This window comes from Myxocyprinus asiaticus, chromosome 24 (genome assembly GCF_019703515.2).
Source record: "Myxocyprinus asiaticus isolate MX2 ecotype Aquarium Trade chromosome 24, UBuf_Myxa_2, whole genome shotgun sequence".
NCBI classification, from domain to species: domain Eukaryota; kingdom Metazoa; phylum Chordata; class Actinopteri; order Cypriniformes; family Catostomidae; genus Myxocyprinus; species Myxocyprinus asiaticus.
In genome coordinates, this window is record NC_059367.1 from 23,774,661 (window position 1) to 23,793,739 (window position 19,079).

The 19,079-nt window shown below is 36.0% G+C and overlaps 1 protein-coding gene across 1 annotated transcript in view; it reads left to right on the plus strand.

Moving 5' to 3' along the window:
- Nucleotides 1–19,079, plus strand: part of LOC127414919 (serine-rich coiled-coil domain-containing protein 1-like) — a 131,917-nt gene that overhangs the window by 30,642 nt on the left and 82,196 nt on the right. Inside the window, exon 6 of the mRNA XM_051653319.1 lies at nucleotides 13,379–13,520. Coding sequence (XP_051509279.1) covers nucleotides 13,379–13,520 — 142 coding nt within the window. The remainder of the gene's footprint in view (nucleotides 1–13,378; nucleotides 13,521–19,079) is intronic.

Below are 19,079 nucleotides of genomic sequence, written 5' to 3' on the forward strand. Positions count from 1 at the left end.
ATGATCCTTTTGGTCTTAAAGGCTTTAAATTAAGCGCTCTCAATAGCCAGTGTAGTGGAAAGATGGACTGGTTTATTCATTAAAACATCTCCTTTTGTGTTCCTCTTAAGAAAGTAAGTCATATGGGTTTGCAACGAAATAAGGGTGAGTAAATTATGACAGAATTAAAATTTTTTTGGGGTGAACTGTTCCTTTAACTGCATAGAATATGTGATTAATTGTTACTTTTTCTACCCAAGTCGAAGGTTTTAAAGCAACGCTGCAGTGCAAAAGTAGAAAGTATTAACTTGAATTGCAGAAAGTTTATGAGAATTACATTTCCGTACCTGTATTGGGATATGGCATTTTGTCATTTTAGAGCATGCTCCAAAATACACTGGGTTTATTTAGAAATTATTACAAAATGTACTCTAAAACTGCATGTTCACTACATGTTATAAGTGATTAAATGTTTTTCTACACAAGTAGAGGGTTTAATGTTTAAAGGCAGCAGCTCAGTGCCAAAGAAAATATTACCTTGAATTGCAGAAAGGTTATGAGAATTACATTTCAAGAACTATATTGGGATATGATATTTAATTTTAAATTTGAGCTACCGAATGCCTCATAAAAGCCGTGCTGCTTCCAGAAAACTTATTTTCGCCTTGTCAGCAGGTGGTGATTGAATGACCTTGTCTTGATGTCTTTGACTTAGTTTTGAATGGGATTTCTACTCTGTAGCCCCGCAAATCAGTATTATTATTTTTTTTTTTATGTTGCATCTGACGATTCTCTCTATGCATTTTCTGAATTTATGGCACCTTGAGAACTGTGTTCTGTTCTCATCAATACTAATGTTCTCACATGTTGTACTATGATACGACCTTGTGATTGACTGACAAGGTTTATTCTTTTTCATTGTCACCCTTGCTGATGCTATTTATTCTGCTGTAATTTATTTCATTATTAATTATTTGTCACATGGCATGGTGCATTAGTAGTGAGAACATTCAATCCAAAAGTGATTTTTTTTAAAAAATTATTTACTCACCCTGTTTGCTGTTATTTTTTCAGTGGAACACAAAAGAAGAATTTTTGTCTTTTTATTTAGCTGTTTTCTGTTTAACAACAGTTCATTGCTACCATAGCTGTCAAACTCCAAAAAGGACCAATCATTCCTTTTAAAGGGTTCATGACATGAGGAATCAAATTTTCCTTGATCTTTTGACATATAAGAGGTCATTGTATTATAAAGACATGCTGTAAGTTTCAGAACTGAAAACTTCCTCCTTAATAGAAAAAGAGCATTTGTTTAAACCGATTCAACCTCAGTGGACTTACACAGGACACCTTCATGTGCCTGTCTGGATTTAAATGTTTTTCTACATGAACATGCACAGACAGATCGCTTTGATCACTTGATACATATCTCAGGCCGCTTTTAAAAGATGCAACTCCTATGTTAGACCAGCAACAAACCAGCACTAACCATAATAAAGAAGCCTGGTCTAGCATGGGAATTGCATGCTGGTTAAGCTGGTCTTTTATGCAGGGATCTGAACAATTTTTTTTTTTTTTTTTTAGAGCTTGCTATATGTGGTCACAGTTAACAAATTGTATGGAAAAGAGCTGCATAAAAATTCTAATTTTGTGTTTAACAGAATATACAACCGCAAACAGGTTTAGAACGACATGAGGAGGTAAATAATAAGAGGGAATTAAAATTTTTCTTCGAACTTTTCCCTTAAATAAAAAATGCTGTTCATAGCAGGAATAATAATTCAGCCTGTGTTACAAATTAATGAAATGGAGAAAAGTGAAGTAATTGGCTTTTTCTCATAATTGTGAAATTCATCACTCAAAGGGGCTGGGCAGTAGTGGCTTGAAAGATACATGGGATTGTGGTATAGTGTCATTATGGTGGGGAGGTGTCTGCTAGTATAGATGTCTTTAATGGGCAGTGGCTGGGAGGCCTGTTTTCTGCTGTGAGTCAGCTCAGCTAGAGTTGAGGATGCACTGTTTGATGGGCTATAATCCTACACCCTGACTAAGTGACAAGATATATTATCCCAAGGCAAAATCTGGGCTGTTGGTGTGGAAAGTGCATCAACCGTCAGCGAGACTGATGCACAGCAGCTCGTGTTGTGTTTTTCTCACTCAGCCACGCAGCCCTTCGCCCATTTTACAGCTCTGAAGAAAGACAAAAGAAAGTGTTTTGCTCTCTTAAGAGGCAGAAAGATAAAGCTATAGGGAAGAGCTGAAGAAAGAGCCTCAGTCCATCTTAGGAGAGCTGCTTAAAGACTGAAACAGCATAGAGGTCTTGATTGATCTTATCTTAGACAGTTTTCACACAGAGTGCACAGTTTAAATTGAAGGAAACTGAAATCCTGGACAATATCAATTTGCTATTTTTCCTTTAACCTTTTTGAAGAAAGAAATGACTACTACAGTTTGATCTGATTTAGTTGCACTATTATAGCACGGTCGTCTGAGGGGAAGAATCAAATTGTAAAACAATATAAAATACAATTTTGTTGCTTGTTTTCCCTCATTTTATTTAAAGGTGCAGTCAGTATTTTATTTATTTTTTCCTCAAAGTTTTATACAGGAATTAATAATACTTTTGAAAAATATTAGTACAACTATGTACACTTACAGGACATGGCATGAAAACTCCAGTTGTATCAGTGGTCTAGAAAAAGCTGTTTTATTCTACATGGACAGGGTTGCCAGGGATGACCTGCCATGTCTTGCACCGACATTCATTTAATAATATAGAAATAACAACAACAGTAATAAAAATGTTTTTGTATAAAGTTTTTTATCAGTGCTCTAGGCACTTTACAAAACATAAGTCAATCTGAACAAAAAGAGCAAAACAAACAATATAACAACAAACACAATATACAGTGCATATAAATATAGATGAAATAAGGACTACAGGAAGTGTGTGAATGTTTTTCAAAACACAGTGGCTTCAAATTTCATATTTAATATATGAATGTAATTTATTGTAGAAAGAAACTGTGAAATTCTCTTCAAGTAATTTTAACCATAGACCTTATTGAACTCATAAATCCAAAACTGCCAATTTAAAAACCTACAGGAAATTCCAGAGGGAACCCATGGCAAATTAGCCTTCCTGTTGGCCAATGTTGAACAGCTTTATAGGTGTTAATATATTCTAAAGTCGAAGATTACTAAGACAAATAGAGCCTGAAAAACACAAACAAGAACTTACTGAGTGCACCTTTAACTTCGAAAGCCCAGCTGGTGGTGAGCGTGGAGTCTCATCATTGTAGCTCGCTCGCACTCTCTCTCTCTCTCTCTCTCGCGCTCGCTCTCTCGCTCTCTCTCTCTCTCTCTCTCGCTCGTGACCTTCAGGAGCAGGTTTGCTGCAGTAGGGGGCAGACTCCGGCTCTCTGCAAGCTGTGGTCCTCCACAACAGAAGGCTGCATGTCTGGCCTTGTGCTACTTTCCACAGTCTCCTTACCCAAATCTCTCAAGGTGATTCAAAGAGGGAGAGGGAGAGAGAGGACTTTCAAGAAACTCAGGTGTGACGGAAAGAGTTCAAGTCTGAGCAGAACTAATAACAGCAAATCAGTCAGATGTGGATTTTTTTTTTTTTAATTTATTTTTTAATTTTTTAGGAGTGTTAGGAGCGTGGCTTTGGGGTGTGATTATTCATAACCTTTGATCACACTCTGTGTGGCGTCATGTTGATTTTTCAGCAGTCAGTGCATGTGTGTGAAATCTGGTTCAGGGAAAGTCTCCTGGGTGTCTAGCTGAGTCACAGTGCCAGAATCCATTATTGTCACGCATAGCGGGGAAGCCTGTGACATCACTGACTGGATACAGAGTGGTCATCTTGGAGGCATCCACATGGATGAAGAATTGAAACCTAAGTGGTTCTTAGTCATATACAGTTGAAGTCAGACGTTTACAGACACTTCGGTTGAAGTCATTAACTCATTTTGTAACCACTCCACAGATTTCATATTAGCAAACTATAGTTTTGGCAAGTCGTTTAGGACATCTACTTTGTGCATGACACAAGTCATTTTTCCAACAGTTGTTTACAGACAGATTGTTTCACTTTTAATTGACTATCACAATTCCAGTGGGTCAAAAGTTTACATACACTAAGTTAACTGTGCCTTTAAGCAGCTTGGAAAATTCCAGAAAATTATGTCAAGCCTTTAGACAGTTAGCCAATTAGCTTCTGATTGGAGGTGTACTGAATTTGAGGTGTACCTGTGGATGTATTTTAAGGCCTACCTTCAAACTCGGTGCCTCTTTGCTTGACATTATGGGAAAATCAAAAGAAATCAGCCAAGACCTCAGAAAAAAATAAATAAAACAATTTGTGGACCCCCACAAGTCTGGTTCATCCTTGGGAGCAATTTCTAAACGCCTGAAGGTACCACATTTATCTGTACAGACAATAGTACACAAGCATAAACACCATGGGACCACGTAGCCAACATACCACTCGAGGAGACGCATTCTGTCTCTTAGAGATGAACGTAGTTTGGTGCGAAAAGTGCAAATCAATCCCAGAACAACAGCAAAGGACCTTGTGAAGATGCTGGAGGAAACAGGTAGAAAAGGTCTATATCCACAGAGTAAAACAAGTCCTATATCGACATAACCTGAAAGGCTGCTCAGCAAGGAAGAAGCCACTGCTCCAAAACCACCATAAAAAAGTCAGATTACAGTTTGTAATCTACAAGTGCACATTGGGACAAAGATCTTATTTTTTGGAGAAATGTCCTCTGGACTAATGAAACAAAAATTTAACTGTTTGGCCATAATGACCATCGTTATGCTTGGAGGAAAAAGGGTGAGGCTTGCAAGCCGGAGAACACCATCCCAACTGTGAAGCATGGGGGTGGCAGCATCATGTTTTGGGGGTGCTTTGCTGCAGGAGGGACTGGTGCACTTCACAAAATAGATGGCATCATGAGGAAGAAAATTATGGGATATATTGAACAACATCTCAAGACATCAGCCAGGATGTTAAAGCTTGGTCGCAAATGGGTCTTCCAAATGGACAATGACCCAAAGCATACCTACAAAGTTGTGGCAAAATAGCTTAAGGTCAACAAAGTCAAGGTATTGGAGTGGCCATCCCAAAGCCCTGACCTCAGTCCGATAGAAAATTTGTGGGCAGAACTGAAAAAGCATGTGCGAGCCTACAAACCTGACTCTGTTACACCAGTTCTGTCTGGAGGAATGGGCCAAAATTCCAGCAACTTATGGTGAGAAGTTTGTGGAAGGCTACCCAAAATGTTTGACCCAAGTTAAACAATTTAAAGGCAATGCTACCAAATACTAACAAAGTGTATGAAAGCTTCTGACCCACTTTTACATCTTCTGAAAGATATAAAAGGTGAAATAAATCATTCTCTCTACTATTATTCTGATATTTCACATTCTTAAAATAGTGATCCTAAGACAGGGAATGTTTTCTATGATTAAATGTCAGGAATTGTGAAAAACTGAGTTTAAATGTATTTGGCTAAGATGTTTGTACATTTCTGACTTTAACTGTACACCGATCAGCCACAACATTAAAACCACCTGCCTAATATTTGGTAAGTCCCCCTCGTGCTGCCAAAACAGCGTCAACCCGCATCTCAGAATAGAATTCTGAGATTATATTCTTCTCACCACAGTTGTACAGAGCGGTTACCTGAGTTAGACTTTGTCAGTTCGAATCAGTCTGGCCATTCTCTGTTGACCTCTCTCATCAACAAGGCATTTTCATCCACAGAACTGCCACTCACTGGATGTTTTTTGTTTTTGGCACCATTCGGAGTCAATTCTAGAGACTGTTGTGTGTGAAAATCCCAGGAGATCAGCAGTTACATAAATACTCAAACCAGCCCATCTGGCACCAACAATCATGCCACGGTCCAAATCATTGATCACATTTTTCCCCATTCTGATGGTTGATGTGAACATTAACTGAAACTCCTGACCTGTATCTGCATTATTTTATACACTGCACTTCTGCCACATGATTGGCTGATTAGATAATCGTATGGATGATTGTTGGTGCCAGACGGGCTGGTCTGAGTACTTCTATAACTGCTGATCTCCTGGGATCTCCAAGTCTCTAGAATTTACTCAGAATGGTGCCAAAAACAAAAAACATCCAGTGACTGGCAGTTCTGTGGATGGAAATGCCTTGCTGATGAGAGAGGTCAACAGGGAATGGCCAGAATGGTTCGAACTGACAAAATCTACAGTAACTCAGATAACCGCTCTGTACAATTGTGGTGAGAAGAATAGCATCTCAAAATGCTATTCTGAGAAGCGGGTTGGTGCTATTTTGGCGGCACGAGGGGGACCAACACAATATTAGGCAGGTGGTGGCTGATCGGTGCATGGCAAATGGATTCTTTCAAGGTTTTTGTTATATAACATGTTGACAACTTGCGAAAAAGTCTATTAAAATATTTTTCTTCTACAGTAAGAATGATTACCGTCTAATAGAAGTCATCACCTAGAGGAGAAAGCTCTTGTGTAATAAGCCATTAATCATGCATTATGTGCTGTAAAAGATTGATGTAAACAAAGATGTATATTAAATTTCTAACTTTTAAACTAACATTGCCTGCACACTACAATGTACACTGCATCAGAAAATGCAATGGATTCAATGGAGATTGTGCATTACAGGAAAGTAGAAAAGAATGTAGAAAAACTAAATTGAGATACTTTTTTTAAAGGAATAGTTTGCATCTAATCAAACGTCATGATGGACATTTGGTCATGTGATGAAATGAGAAATGTATCACTCAAAGTTATCGTATCACTTCAGAAGAGTCGTATTGATTGATTAACTGTGGTTTTATGGTGTTTGTTTTTGTTTTTTTGAGCATGATAGACCAAATTCATTATTCACTTGCATTATGGTAAATAAACCATGTGAAGACTTTTTAAAATTCTAGTTTGGAGCAATAGGGTACATAATGACAGAATTTTCATTTTTGGATGAGCTCTGTGAACGATTGCTTTAACTTTTGCTGCAACACGCTCCGACGTAGGCGGCCATCGACCAATGAGAATTTCAGAGAATCCATTCCAACTTGCTGTTTTCTTGCCTGATTTCAAACGGACTTGGCTCTTTCCACTCCCTCAAAATGAATCTTATGCATTCCTACCCGTCAAATGCTCCGTCAAAGCTTTCTTTATCTGTAGGAGCCCTGAGATTGAGCTTATCCAAACACATAAATATTTGATCAACCAGAAAGATTGCATTAATGCCAACGAACCGCCTGAAACCACTCCTACGTATGCACTGACATCATCACTCATTCACTACTACTAAAAAATTGGTGAAATATGCTGCAAGGGATGACACATAATGAGCAGAATCAACACATTTAAACATTTTCAGATGTTTGGGGTTGAAGAGTTTAAAGCAAACACCGATGATGTCACTGCAGAGGTTGCTGATCTTGGCCTGAAGCTATTCAATGTAATAAAATGAGTCAAAATGTAAAAAAGGTTTTGAGGAAGATGGTTAATGGCACTGTGAAAACTGTTGACTTTTAAACACTACCATTGCTGCCAGAAATGCTTGCATTCATGGGTCTTGAGCAATTTGTTGTAGTCTCTTAGGGTTATGTCAAAATTGATTGCTTGGATAAACAAAATGGCCAGTAGCCTTCACCAAGAAATATGAGCATAAGGGCCAATGGCCTTTAAATACTCAACTCAAGGTTCTAGTTGGGTAATGTGTTTATTGAATTTGCATGATATCAAAGGCACTCAACCTGAGTGTCAACCATGTCTTTTATACTGGTGCTTTTCTTGGTAAGGAATATTATGTGGCAGCATTAGCCTCTGTTGCTGCTTAGTTTAAAGATGATGATAATATTGTGATTAGAGACAGTATAAGGGGAAGGAGATGGGCCACTTCTGGGAAAGTGAATGGTAGAAATACGGCTGTAGGAATGGATGTCCCACCTTTCAGTTAAAAGAGCCAATCACCTTTTTGATAGGCATTGGCTGTTTTGAAACGTAATCTTGACAAACAGTTTAGGAGATTAAGTAATTTCCGATCGAAGGCAATAGGAGCTGAAGAAAACATATGCCCAGAAGCACTACCAAAATGTCGTCTTGTACTATTAAAGTACTATAAAGTACTATTAATTTCTTATTGTGTAAAACATTTTTAATGAAGGGAAAATTATTGAGCGCACCTTTTAAAACTTTATGCCTCTCTCACACACATCCGTGGGTAATTTCTAACAGGATCAACTCTTCTGTTAAATTTGTTTTTGTTTAAAGCTGGTTCTCCACTCGTGCACAAAACACACGCCTACGGAAGCATATTTACAGGGGAAATAGCTTATAAATGTCTCCACAGAAAAGGGCAGAAGTTTATGAAATCTCCATTACAATAATAATGGTACTAACAAGAAAAGTGAGTGTTTTTCTAATCTGAATACTTGCTCCTGGAATCCAAGCTTTTGAATCACTTGTTACATTTCCAATACACAAGTGTCCAGCAGTGATGGGGAACACGTAAACATGGGTGGAACTCTGCTCCTTTAGTGCAGAGTTAATATGCAATTAAAGAAAAAGGGCCAGGGTCCCTTTAGCATCATTAATACTAATGATGATGCTATTAGCCTGATGGAAAAATGGTGCTAATACTCTAGATGTATTACAGAATGTCAGCTCATCTGAGGGAGTCTTTTACATCTGTCAGATGACGGTATGGAATGCCGGTATTCTGGCTCTCAGTAACCTTGAATAACTCACTGCCTCCAAATGAGAGCTCACGCAGTGGGGATATCAACCTGCTAATTAGGGGTCATATGCAAAAAAGACAACAACTTGATGACCATGTTAGCAGTGCCATAATCAGATAATGGCCAGATGCAATGTGATAATGGATATTCTGTAGTAGAATGATGCAGGGGACTTGACGATTAAAGTGGAATATGTAGGTGTTACATTTGTTGTGAATATTGAGACAAAGCTGCAACAGCAGCATAATGCAAAGGCCCTGAGGTCAGCAGCTTTTCGGGGGTATGTTGGGGCAAGAGCGTTTACAAAGACTGATAAAAAACACCTTTGCTTCTACTAAGTGTAAATGAACAGTGTGATATTATGAATAATAGATGTCCCAAAACCTACTGAGCTGCTGATGTGGGCATTGTTGTTGTAAGGCATTATAGGCATACTCTCAACATGAAGGCTGTTTCCTAAAGGTGGGCATGTATTTTTATACTTATTTTATTTTATGAGTATTAGGTCTTGTATTGGCCTGGCAATATGCTAACAACAAACTCTACTGAAATAACTATTAAGTCTTAAGTCACTGGGTGATTAGCGACTTTAAATATCAATTCACTAGGTTTTGTCATTCGCTGACTTTGTATTTGATGCTGAAGTCCCTGACTTCTTTGTATGTCACGCTGAAGTCTTTGTATTTGTATATAATACAGGTGCTTGTGTATATGTTTTGGCAAAGTGAATAACTATGTGGGCTTTAGCTACATGACTGAATGCCTTGGTTGACTGCTGTTATTCCCAAAAAAGTCTTTGACTGTGTTAAGTATTATTGTTATAGAGGCCAATTGCAAGGCCTGTTAAACCGAATCAAAGATGCACTCACACATAAAATTGTATTTGATGTTTGAATCTAGATAATTACCAGATATATGGAGCCTCCGTTGAGTAAATAACATCCCCATACCCTTCCATACACAACAATAATATTGATAGATCTGTTTATAGGAGATGGCTTTTAACACCAGTGTCTGTGTTTTTAATGTGCCTGAGAATTGCCAGAGAGTGGCAAAATTGTGTTCTTTTTTTTGTGGATAATGTTTCTGAATGGTGTTGAATGCCTCAGATAACTAAGCTAAAGGAATTGCCTAGTCGCTAGAGTTGTTAAGCAACAATATACAATCACTGCTGTATTGCTCACTCTGATTTCTTTTTAAGTAATAAATATTGTTTACATTAGGGCTGTCAATCGCTAAAAATTTTATTAAAATGAATTGTATGCTATTCTGATTATTCACAATTAATTCCATACCAATATTTGCTTCGAAAAACTCCCAAATGAAAACAATTCCAAGACAATAGCCTATGTTATTATGGTAGAGGAGTAAATTGTTATATAAATGTTGGAAAATGTGGGTTGTGAAGTCAATATTGTTTATTTCCTTATTATTGATCCCATCACTTGCCTGCAATCCATTTTGTAATCGACTTTAATGTGTCAGTGGTACTCTTAAGAGCCGTACACACCGAGTGCATTCTTGTATTCCATCTGTGATTTATTTATAATTGTTGGTCTATGTGCACATTTAAACTATTGTCTATGGTCATTGCTTCACATCTTGCAAAATTACCAGTAATTCCAGTGAAAGTCTTCAGTGGAAAAGAAGTCAGTTCTCTTTGCAATAATTATTATTATTTATTTTTTTTTTTGTATCAGGACTTAAGGATTCAGATCTCTTTTTTTTTTTTTTTTTTTTACACTTTATTTGTAATAAAGTCCCCTTTTTTAATTTTTTGGAACCCAGTCAACTCAAATACTGTTGTCATTTGTAAACAAATAATACAAATAAAAATATTATTATGTATTAACTTTTCAAATTGTATTATACAAAAGTAATATATTTTCATTCGTGCCTTAACTTTAAAACCCTCTGGCTTTTATTTAGCCGGAACACTCCAGGAAGTCTTAGTGTATGTATGTAGTCTAGTTCACACACACTTCTTATTAAAAATCTGGTGAAATGCTTCTCCGGTGCATAGTTGTTTGTGTGGAGTGCTCACATATTGCATCATCACAAGCCCAGCGCGTGCTATGAGTGTGTGTCAACAGAGCAGCGCAACATTCATTGAAACGTGCTGTGCATGCATACTATATATTAACTTTTTAAAATGTATACTTTTGAGATTTACAAAGCTATAATTTTTCTTCAAGACACATTTTCATGAAATACATGAGTCAGATGGACTACTTTAATGGTGCTTTGTTCTTTTATGTCATTTTTGGTGCTTGACACTTACGACTGTGACGCACAGTTTCGAATTTGGATTGGACTCATCGGCCCAATACCCGATCCAGTTGAAAACGTCAGTATTGGAGCCGATACCAATCCATGTATCAGACTGGTGCATCCCTACATTTTACACAACAGTTTACTCCGTGTCATGCAAAAAGATAAAAAATAAAAAAAATAGACATCTGTACCGTAGTCTGAGAATGCTGGCTTTCTGTTCAAAGATTTAGTTATACAGCTTCTAATACTTTAATGAGTACATTGAATGAGCATGTATTTCCTTATGCCATGTCTCAGAGTATATCATGAATAAGTCAGGATCCTGTCTATGATTTCTGAGGCATTTGCCAACACAAGCCATTTATGAAGTCATTTGTAAAATTTCAAAGGCGAAACAATTGACTGTGTCCTTCAGGATAGATAGTACATTTTTACCAGTCGTTGGGATAGGTTGAGTTACAAGAGAACGTATCCCCATTTTTTAGATGTTGCAGAAGGTATGCATGTGTGATATTAATTGACAAGTGTGAGATGGAAAGCTTGTTACCTGCCACAATGCAGCAAAGGGAAATTTCACTTTCCTCTTGCAGCTCCAAGGACACTCTTCACACAAGCCCTGAAATAAACATTGTGGTAATGTAAAACAACAGCAAAAATGTCAGAAGTTTGTTTGAAAGACAGAGGCTGTGTTTATGTACTGACTTGTCTTGACTGCAGTTTTCCCAGTGGTTTGCAAGAATCAAATGCCTAATTGTAATGGAGAACTCAGAGGTTCCTTTTGATCTCCTTTTAACACTGTGCTTTTTAAAAAGCATAAATACTTAATTATTGTTGAAGAACTGGAATTAAATTCAATCTGAAGCATAGACAAGTCTGGAGCAAAAAAATGTGATCCTTCTTTTGAGCTGAATCAAAGTATTGTAATTAATGAGAAGTCTCCCTGTGTGTTTTGTGTGGGACTCTCAATAAAAGATTATTATCATTCCAAATACTCTGTGTTTCCTTTGAAGATTATCTTTTATATAAGGTATAGATTGTGGGTTTTTGTTCTTTCAAAAATGAAGAACAAAAGAGAGATTCCGTCTCGAAAAAGATATTGCCTTGGGTGTTAAGTCTTTGGTATTGTGTTCGTCATCCACAGAATGGATGGAGGATGTTTTTCTCCCCATATACTGATATAGATCTCGTATATGAACATCATATTATTCCATGATTATCTTAGCAGGTTGGAAGTCATGTTTTGTAACCTCTTAACTGTCATATTGTCCGTGTGAGTGTGTGTATGTATGTATGTGTGTGTGTGTGTGTATGTGTGTATATATATATATATATATATATATATATATATATATATATATATATATATATATATTATATTAGTTATTTAGTATCCACTTACACCAAATGAAAAGCTTGATGAAGAGTGTATGTCTAGCCTTTCAATTGTCTCTCATTTGTCTTTCCTTGTCAGTAATACTTTACCTTCCGTCTCTTTCAAGAAGCACTCCTAATCAATTTTAATTTGATCTCATTCTCTACATTAATGATTTTATCCTATCATTACCCAGATATCTGCATGTAATGAATAGAATGTAGTTATTAATTAATTTAATTCTAGTTGGAATCAAGATTGAGTTTAAATAGAAGACATGATTTAATTTATTGAATTTTATTACAGTAAATGCAATTAAATTGCATTGTATTGAAATTACTTCAATATACAGTGTGTTGGCCATCCATTTTTCTGTGGACCTTCTGGTATTATGACCCCAGAACTCAAACTGGTTTTTGGAACTGATACAGTTTCACTGTCTGCGATTCTTCTTCTGTACCTGTTTTGCTGTAAATTTGGACACAACTACTCATTCTTAATTATTACTATTTTCCATGTTTTAGAATGTTAAAGTAATCAAAGCTATGTAATAAAACAAATGGAAGAATGGGAATTATGTAGTGACCAAAAATGTTAAATCAAAACTATCTTACAGTATATTAGCTTCTTTAAAGTATCCATTTATTACAGCTCTGCACAGCTCACACTCTTTACATTCTCTCAACCAACTTTATGAGGTCCCACTTGGGATGCTTTTGAAACAGTATTCGAAGGAGTTCCCATGTGTGCTGGGCACTAGTTGGTTGCTTTTCCTTCAATATCCAAACAACTCATCCATTAAAAACAATACAAAAACAAAGCAAAATTACAATTTTTGTTTGTAAAGAAAGAATGTAGGCACAATTTATATTTGTAAAGAAAACTAATAGCATCCATTGATCTAAAGGCATGAACATAAAAAGTTTTTTTACATCATGAGTGTAGTGTATGTATATTCTCAATATACTTTTGGTCCTTCCAGGGAGCAGCGGCCGATGTCCCTCTGTCTGTCTCGTGACGATGAGCCGTTGGCTGGGCTGGAAGCGTTACCATTCAGGCTGATGCAGCAGGACTGCACAGCAGTAAAGACTCTTCTGCTGCGGTTACGCAGGACTCTGCAGGAGGTAATGTTCCTAACACTTGATTCAGGAAGCTGCTATAGTACAGGTATAAGAGCTACAGTATATGCCCTACCAGCTTCATGCCTCATCATGCACCAAGAAACACCAAGAGGATATAAACATTTAAAAGAGACTAATTCAGATAATATAGACCTTGAATGGAGTAAACGACATATTTAATGTGACACGAACAAGAAAGGCTTTGAGGAGTAGAAAATACAGTCCATTTAATATAATGTTTTTTTTGTTGTGTACCTGGGGTCATTAAGCCGACAAAACATTGAACATGTGTTTTTCATTTTATTTCCTTTGGACACAACTCCAGACAATATGGGTTGTAAAAATTAGACCTACTGTAGACCCTATGACATATTGAAAGGACTGGACTTGTGTTCCTCTTAGCCACATTTTTGCTATTATCTAATTAAATAAGGCATCTACCTTGACTAAGGTTTTTTTGCTATACTTGCTAAAGACTTTAGAAATGCAATTGTTATTGATTCCTGTATAGAGTTGTCACAATACCAAAATTTGAGTAGTTTTGAAATGATCATGAAAAATACCTATGAAATTTCAAAATTCTCTATACCATTTTTGATACCACAGCAAAAACTAATACTACTATTTTATTTTAAAAGTGAAATATTGATATAAATTAGGGCTGGTAAATTTAATGCGTTAATTTCAGCGATTTTAAAGTTGACTGTTTAACACGTTAAAATAAATAAATACAGCAAATAATGCAGTATCAGTTTTTTTTGTTTCTTTAACTTCACTAATGTTTATCCCCACTTTCCATGGCTAAAATTGGCATATATATTCATTTCCAGGAGGTACAGGCTTATTCATTATGCACGACACGTGTCCCGGGAATAATAAACACTGGAGCGGATTTACTGCACAGAGAATGGAGACTTCAACTGAAAGCGGTTAGCCAGGTGTGGGAGAGATACGGACAAGCTGCCCTATCTCTTTGCATTGCCCGAAAACGCTCACTCACTGTCATCTGAACCAGTGCCAAAAGCAAAACCACATGAGAGAGACCTAGAGTGTGTGCGACAGAGACTGAACAGTAGCCAGAGAACATAGAGTTTTAAGATTTTAAATGTCACCAAAATAAACTTCAGCATTTCATTTTGTTTTATATCTATATGTATAGTGTCTAATAATGCATTGGCAATGTACACTTAAGTTTATCTTGCCAGTAAAGCTTAATATTAATTAAATCTGCCAAATTGATCCTTTAATTAAGATTCCACTGAAGAAAAAAAAACAACTTTAAATGACAGCATGTCCACTTATTTCATGGTATATGTATATATATATACTTGCATCAAATATTTTTACCGGTAAAAATGTGTCTAATTAACTCCATCCACATGAAACTGAACATTTTAACATATTAAAATAAATTGACTAACCAATTCCTTGCAAGTTCTTTAAGACAAAGTAAAAATATAAATATATTTATGATCATATTTTAATTTTTGTTTTAATGTACAATGATTAATTGCGATTAATCACAGAAAACAGTGTGATTTATGAGCAGATTTTCTCCCCAATTTGGAATGCCCAATTCCCAATGCGCTCTAAACCCTCATGGTGGCATAGTGACTCGCCTCAATCCGGGTGGCGGAGGACGAATCTCAGTTGCCTCCGCATACTTACCGTCAACCTGCGTGTCTTATCACGTGGCTTGTTGAGCACGTTACCATGGAGACATAGCGCATGTAAAGGCTTCACGCCATCCACCATGGCATCCACGCACAAGTCACCACGCGCCCCACCTAGAGCGGGAACCACACATTATAGTGACCACGAGGAGACTCTACCCTCCCTAGCAACCGGGCCAATTTGGTTGCTTAGGAGACCTGGCTGGAGTCACTCAGCACACCACGGGATTCGACCTTGTGAACTCCAGGGGTGGTAGTCAGCGTCTTTACTCGCTGAGCTACCCAGGCCCCAGCTAACATTTTTTTATCGATTCACAGCCCTAACATAAATATGAAATAATTAAATAAATAAAAAATGGCTTGTAGCTTTCAAGTATTTTTTAATTAATAAACATTCACATAGTTTTCCAAGGAAATATTCATGTAAACACTTAGTAATAAAGAGCTAAGAAATAAATCAAAAGAAGTGAGTTGTTTTCTCTTTTTCTGGTTAATAATGTTGATTGATTAATATTAATTACATAAAGGACAGCAGTAGATCTGTTAGGCTGCATGTGTACTGCAAGGGATAATGCACAGATATTTTGACACATTTCTTGTTTTTTTGTCTATCATTTTTTATTTTATATTTTTATTTTAGTACCAGTATATTTGACATCCCTAATTACTATAGGGATGCAGTAATGAAGAGTTTTAGGTGTTAGATGTTGCAAAAGCAGTATATAATTTAATTGAATGCACCCTAAAGTGACAAGAAAAAAAACCCTTGGCTTCAACCCTCACTGATTATAGTAACACTTACCCAACATTTTTTAATTGACTGTTAATAATAACGACCGCATTTCCGTTCCACATTCCTCCAAGTAGTAGCTCAGTTTTTACAATCCGCCACAATAACAATCATTTTCCTTAGTGAAGGTCCAGAGAGCAGCACACAACAGAGGAACATGAATATTAAAGCGGAAGTTCTTTGGCCTCTCGACTGACTCTTCTCATTAAGATGCAAATTAGTCATCTTCCTTTAGCATTTGTTAACCACTATGCAACAAGAATCACAATGACTTACACATTTCAGCTGTGCATTTATTGCACTTGACCAGTAATTTTAAGCATAACCTGGTCTTTCTTAATTTCTTTTCTTTCTTTCTTTTTATTTTATTTTATTTTTTTGTGTTGTTGTGTGTGTGGTCTTTTTGGTTTGGTTCATTTGATACCTCATTTCTGACTAATTATGGGCAATGCTCTCAGGATGCCAGTTCAAAATGATTAGGGCTCACAAAACTTATTGGTAAATAGTAAACATGTGTTATGCCCATAGATTTAAACTGGCTTTTTGTGGTGCTGCCTGGTTCATCTGTATAAATATACTGTTGTACACATGCAAAATCTTTTCAGAATTTTATATGTAACCGTTTTAACAATTACTTCATATTCAGAGCCGGGTAATATGTTACAAAGATGACAGTCACATTTTTCAGGAAATAATTAAGGATTTAATTGTCCGTTTCTGTTGTTATTTTGTCATTTTAACAGTTTATGCTTCACACAACGATGAGTGCACTGGGATAAAGTTGCATTGAAACATTTGTCTTTGTTTTGCTTTTATACCTTCTTGATTGCCTCGATAAATTTGCACTTTTCATTACAGTTTCCATGTCCTCTCCTTGTAGTTAAAACACAAATGCAGAAAGCACATTAATCAAAAGCAGCACATTTCGCATCATGTCTTTAATCCTGTCATATCTATAGAGTCTGAAAGACTATCAAATTTAATTTGCTGTGGAAAGTTGACCAAAAATTACTTTTTAATGCTGGTGATATTATACCGTATTTGAAAGTCTTGAGTCTTCCCTTCACCACTTGAATAATCTCCTTTTTTTATTCTTCTTCTTCTTTTTTCACTTCCCACCTGTGGGTTACTGTGACCTTATGGGCCCCAATACATACTTGATGGGCCTCTCTCCTCCCTGACACTTGCACTGTCTACAAGATATACAAGAACTTAAAATAAAAGCACAAATATTGTGGGGTCATCCTCCCCCGTGAGAAAATTTCAAAAACTCTATTTTTACTTTTTTTTTTTTTTTTTTTTTGACGAACAAAATATTACAAACAAAACAATTTACCCCAAAATAGTGCTGCTATAAAAAAAATAAAAATAAAAAATAAATATGAAAGCACTTCTTAGCATCAGGAAGGAAAAATGGGCTGCCTGTCAAATAATGAAATTGTGAACATCTGTTCATGTTATTAACAGCACTGAGAATTGGTCATTTAAAAGTCTTTACTGTCTCTCCTTAAAAATACTATTCTAAATGGAGTAGTCATTAGTGGTATACAAAATAGTAGTGTTTGTTCTGTTTGTTTATTCAGAAAGGCTGGTTACATTTAGCTTAATAAAGTAATTATACAGTACTATTAATCCAGCTGAACATGGTTATTTCTTTAACTACAGATAATTTACTGTCAGTCTCTCTATTATCCTCTCACCTCATGCCGTTGTCTTTCTTTAACAAAACATTAGGGCACCACCACCTGCTAATTTGCCTGAATTAGATGAATATAGTGCTAGGGCTGCCCAAAGCATGAAGATTGTTTCTGTGTTGCTTCATTCTATTTCTCAGCAAAATTTTCTGCCTTTTTTTTTTTTATTTCTTTTTTTTATATATGTCTCAAAATGTCTGATTTACATATCACTTACTGTGTGTGTCTCCGCTCCACTCTACTTTAAAATGTTCAATGTTTCTGATCACGTCACTCTCTCTTTTCACATATGAATGTATTATATAGGTGACAGTATAGTGCAGTGAGGGAGAAAAGGGTTCAACCTATAGCCCAGAAAACAGAGGCATCTACATTGGTTGAATTGAATAAATATCTAGGCTAAAAAGTAATTTACAGACTAAATAAAATGTTCCAAAAATCCCTGCGGTAGACCATAGTACCAAAATGCTTAGAATAATTTGATATGGGATATATCGTGAAAATGTAATGAGTAAGGTACTAGGCTTAAAAGATAGACTGAGATAGATATATATATATATATATACACACACACTCTACCGGTCAAAATTTTTGAAACACGACTGATCACGAGCATTTATCATGATCTTAAAAATCTTTTGATCTGAAGGCGTATGCTTAAAAGTTTGAAATTAGTTTTTTAGACAAAAATATAATTGTGCAACAATATTAATTTATTTCATTATAAAACTAAAATTTAATTTAAAAAAAAAGTTTTTGAAATTGATGACTTTGACCAAATAATAAAGAAAAGCAACCAATAAGTGCCCAACATAGATGGGAACTCCTTACAATAGTCCAACAATAGTCATAAGAATTAAAACTGTATACATTTTTAAATAACAAGAATTATTTTTCTACACAAGTTCCATTGTTTTGTCTAAACATGCATCATTTATTCAAGCACAAGGGCTTATGGGTATTCCACACAGCCGGAATTTTGTACTTGATAATTTTAAGTACTCTAAGCCAAAGTTTAAAGCATATATTTTTGAGTTATGATTCCAAGATGTGACATTTCAAGAACTGTTTAATTAGGACCACTTACATGTTTTGATTAGGGCTTAGAGAGTAGCGTTAACTTGATTAAAATTAGTAAGAACAGTAAAAAATTAAGCTTGAGTCAACTTTTTTATTTGAGATAACTATTAGTATTTACAGTATGCTCACTCCTTCATTCCTTTATAATTTCTTTAGGAAACATTGATAGAAGAAATCTTTTCCTGTTTGTGAAAGTGATGCAGAATATTTGCCATCATTGGTTCAAAGCATAATTAAACACCATATCAATGGGATTGTCATCATTCTGTTGTAGTATTTTGTCACAACTAGAGTTTGTGCATGTTGTTGGTAAAGCAATGCAATC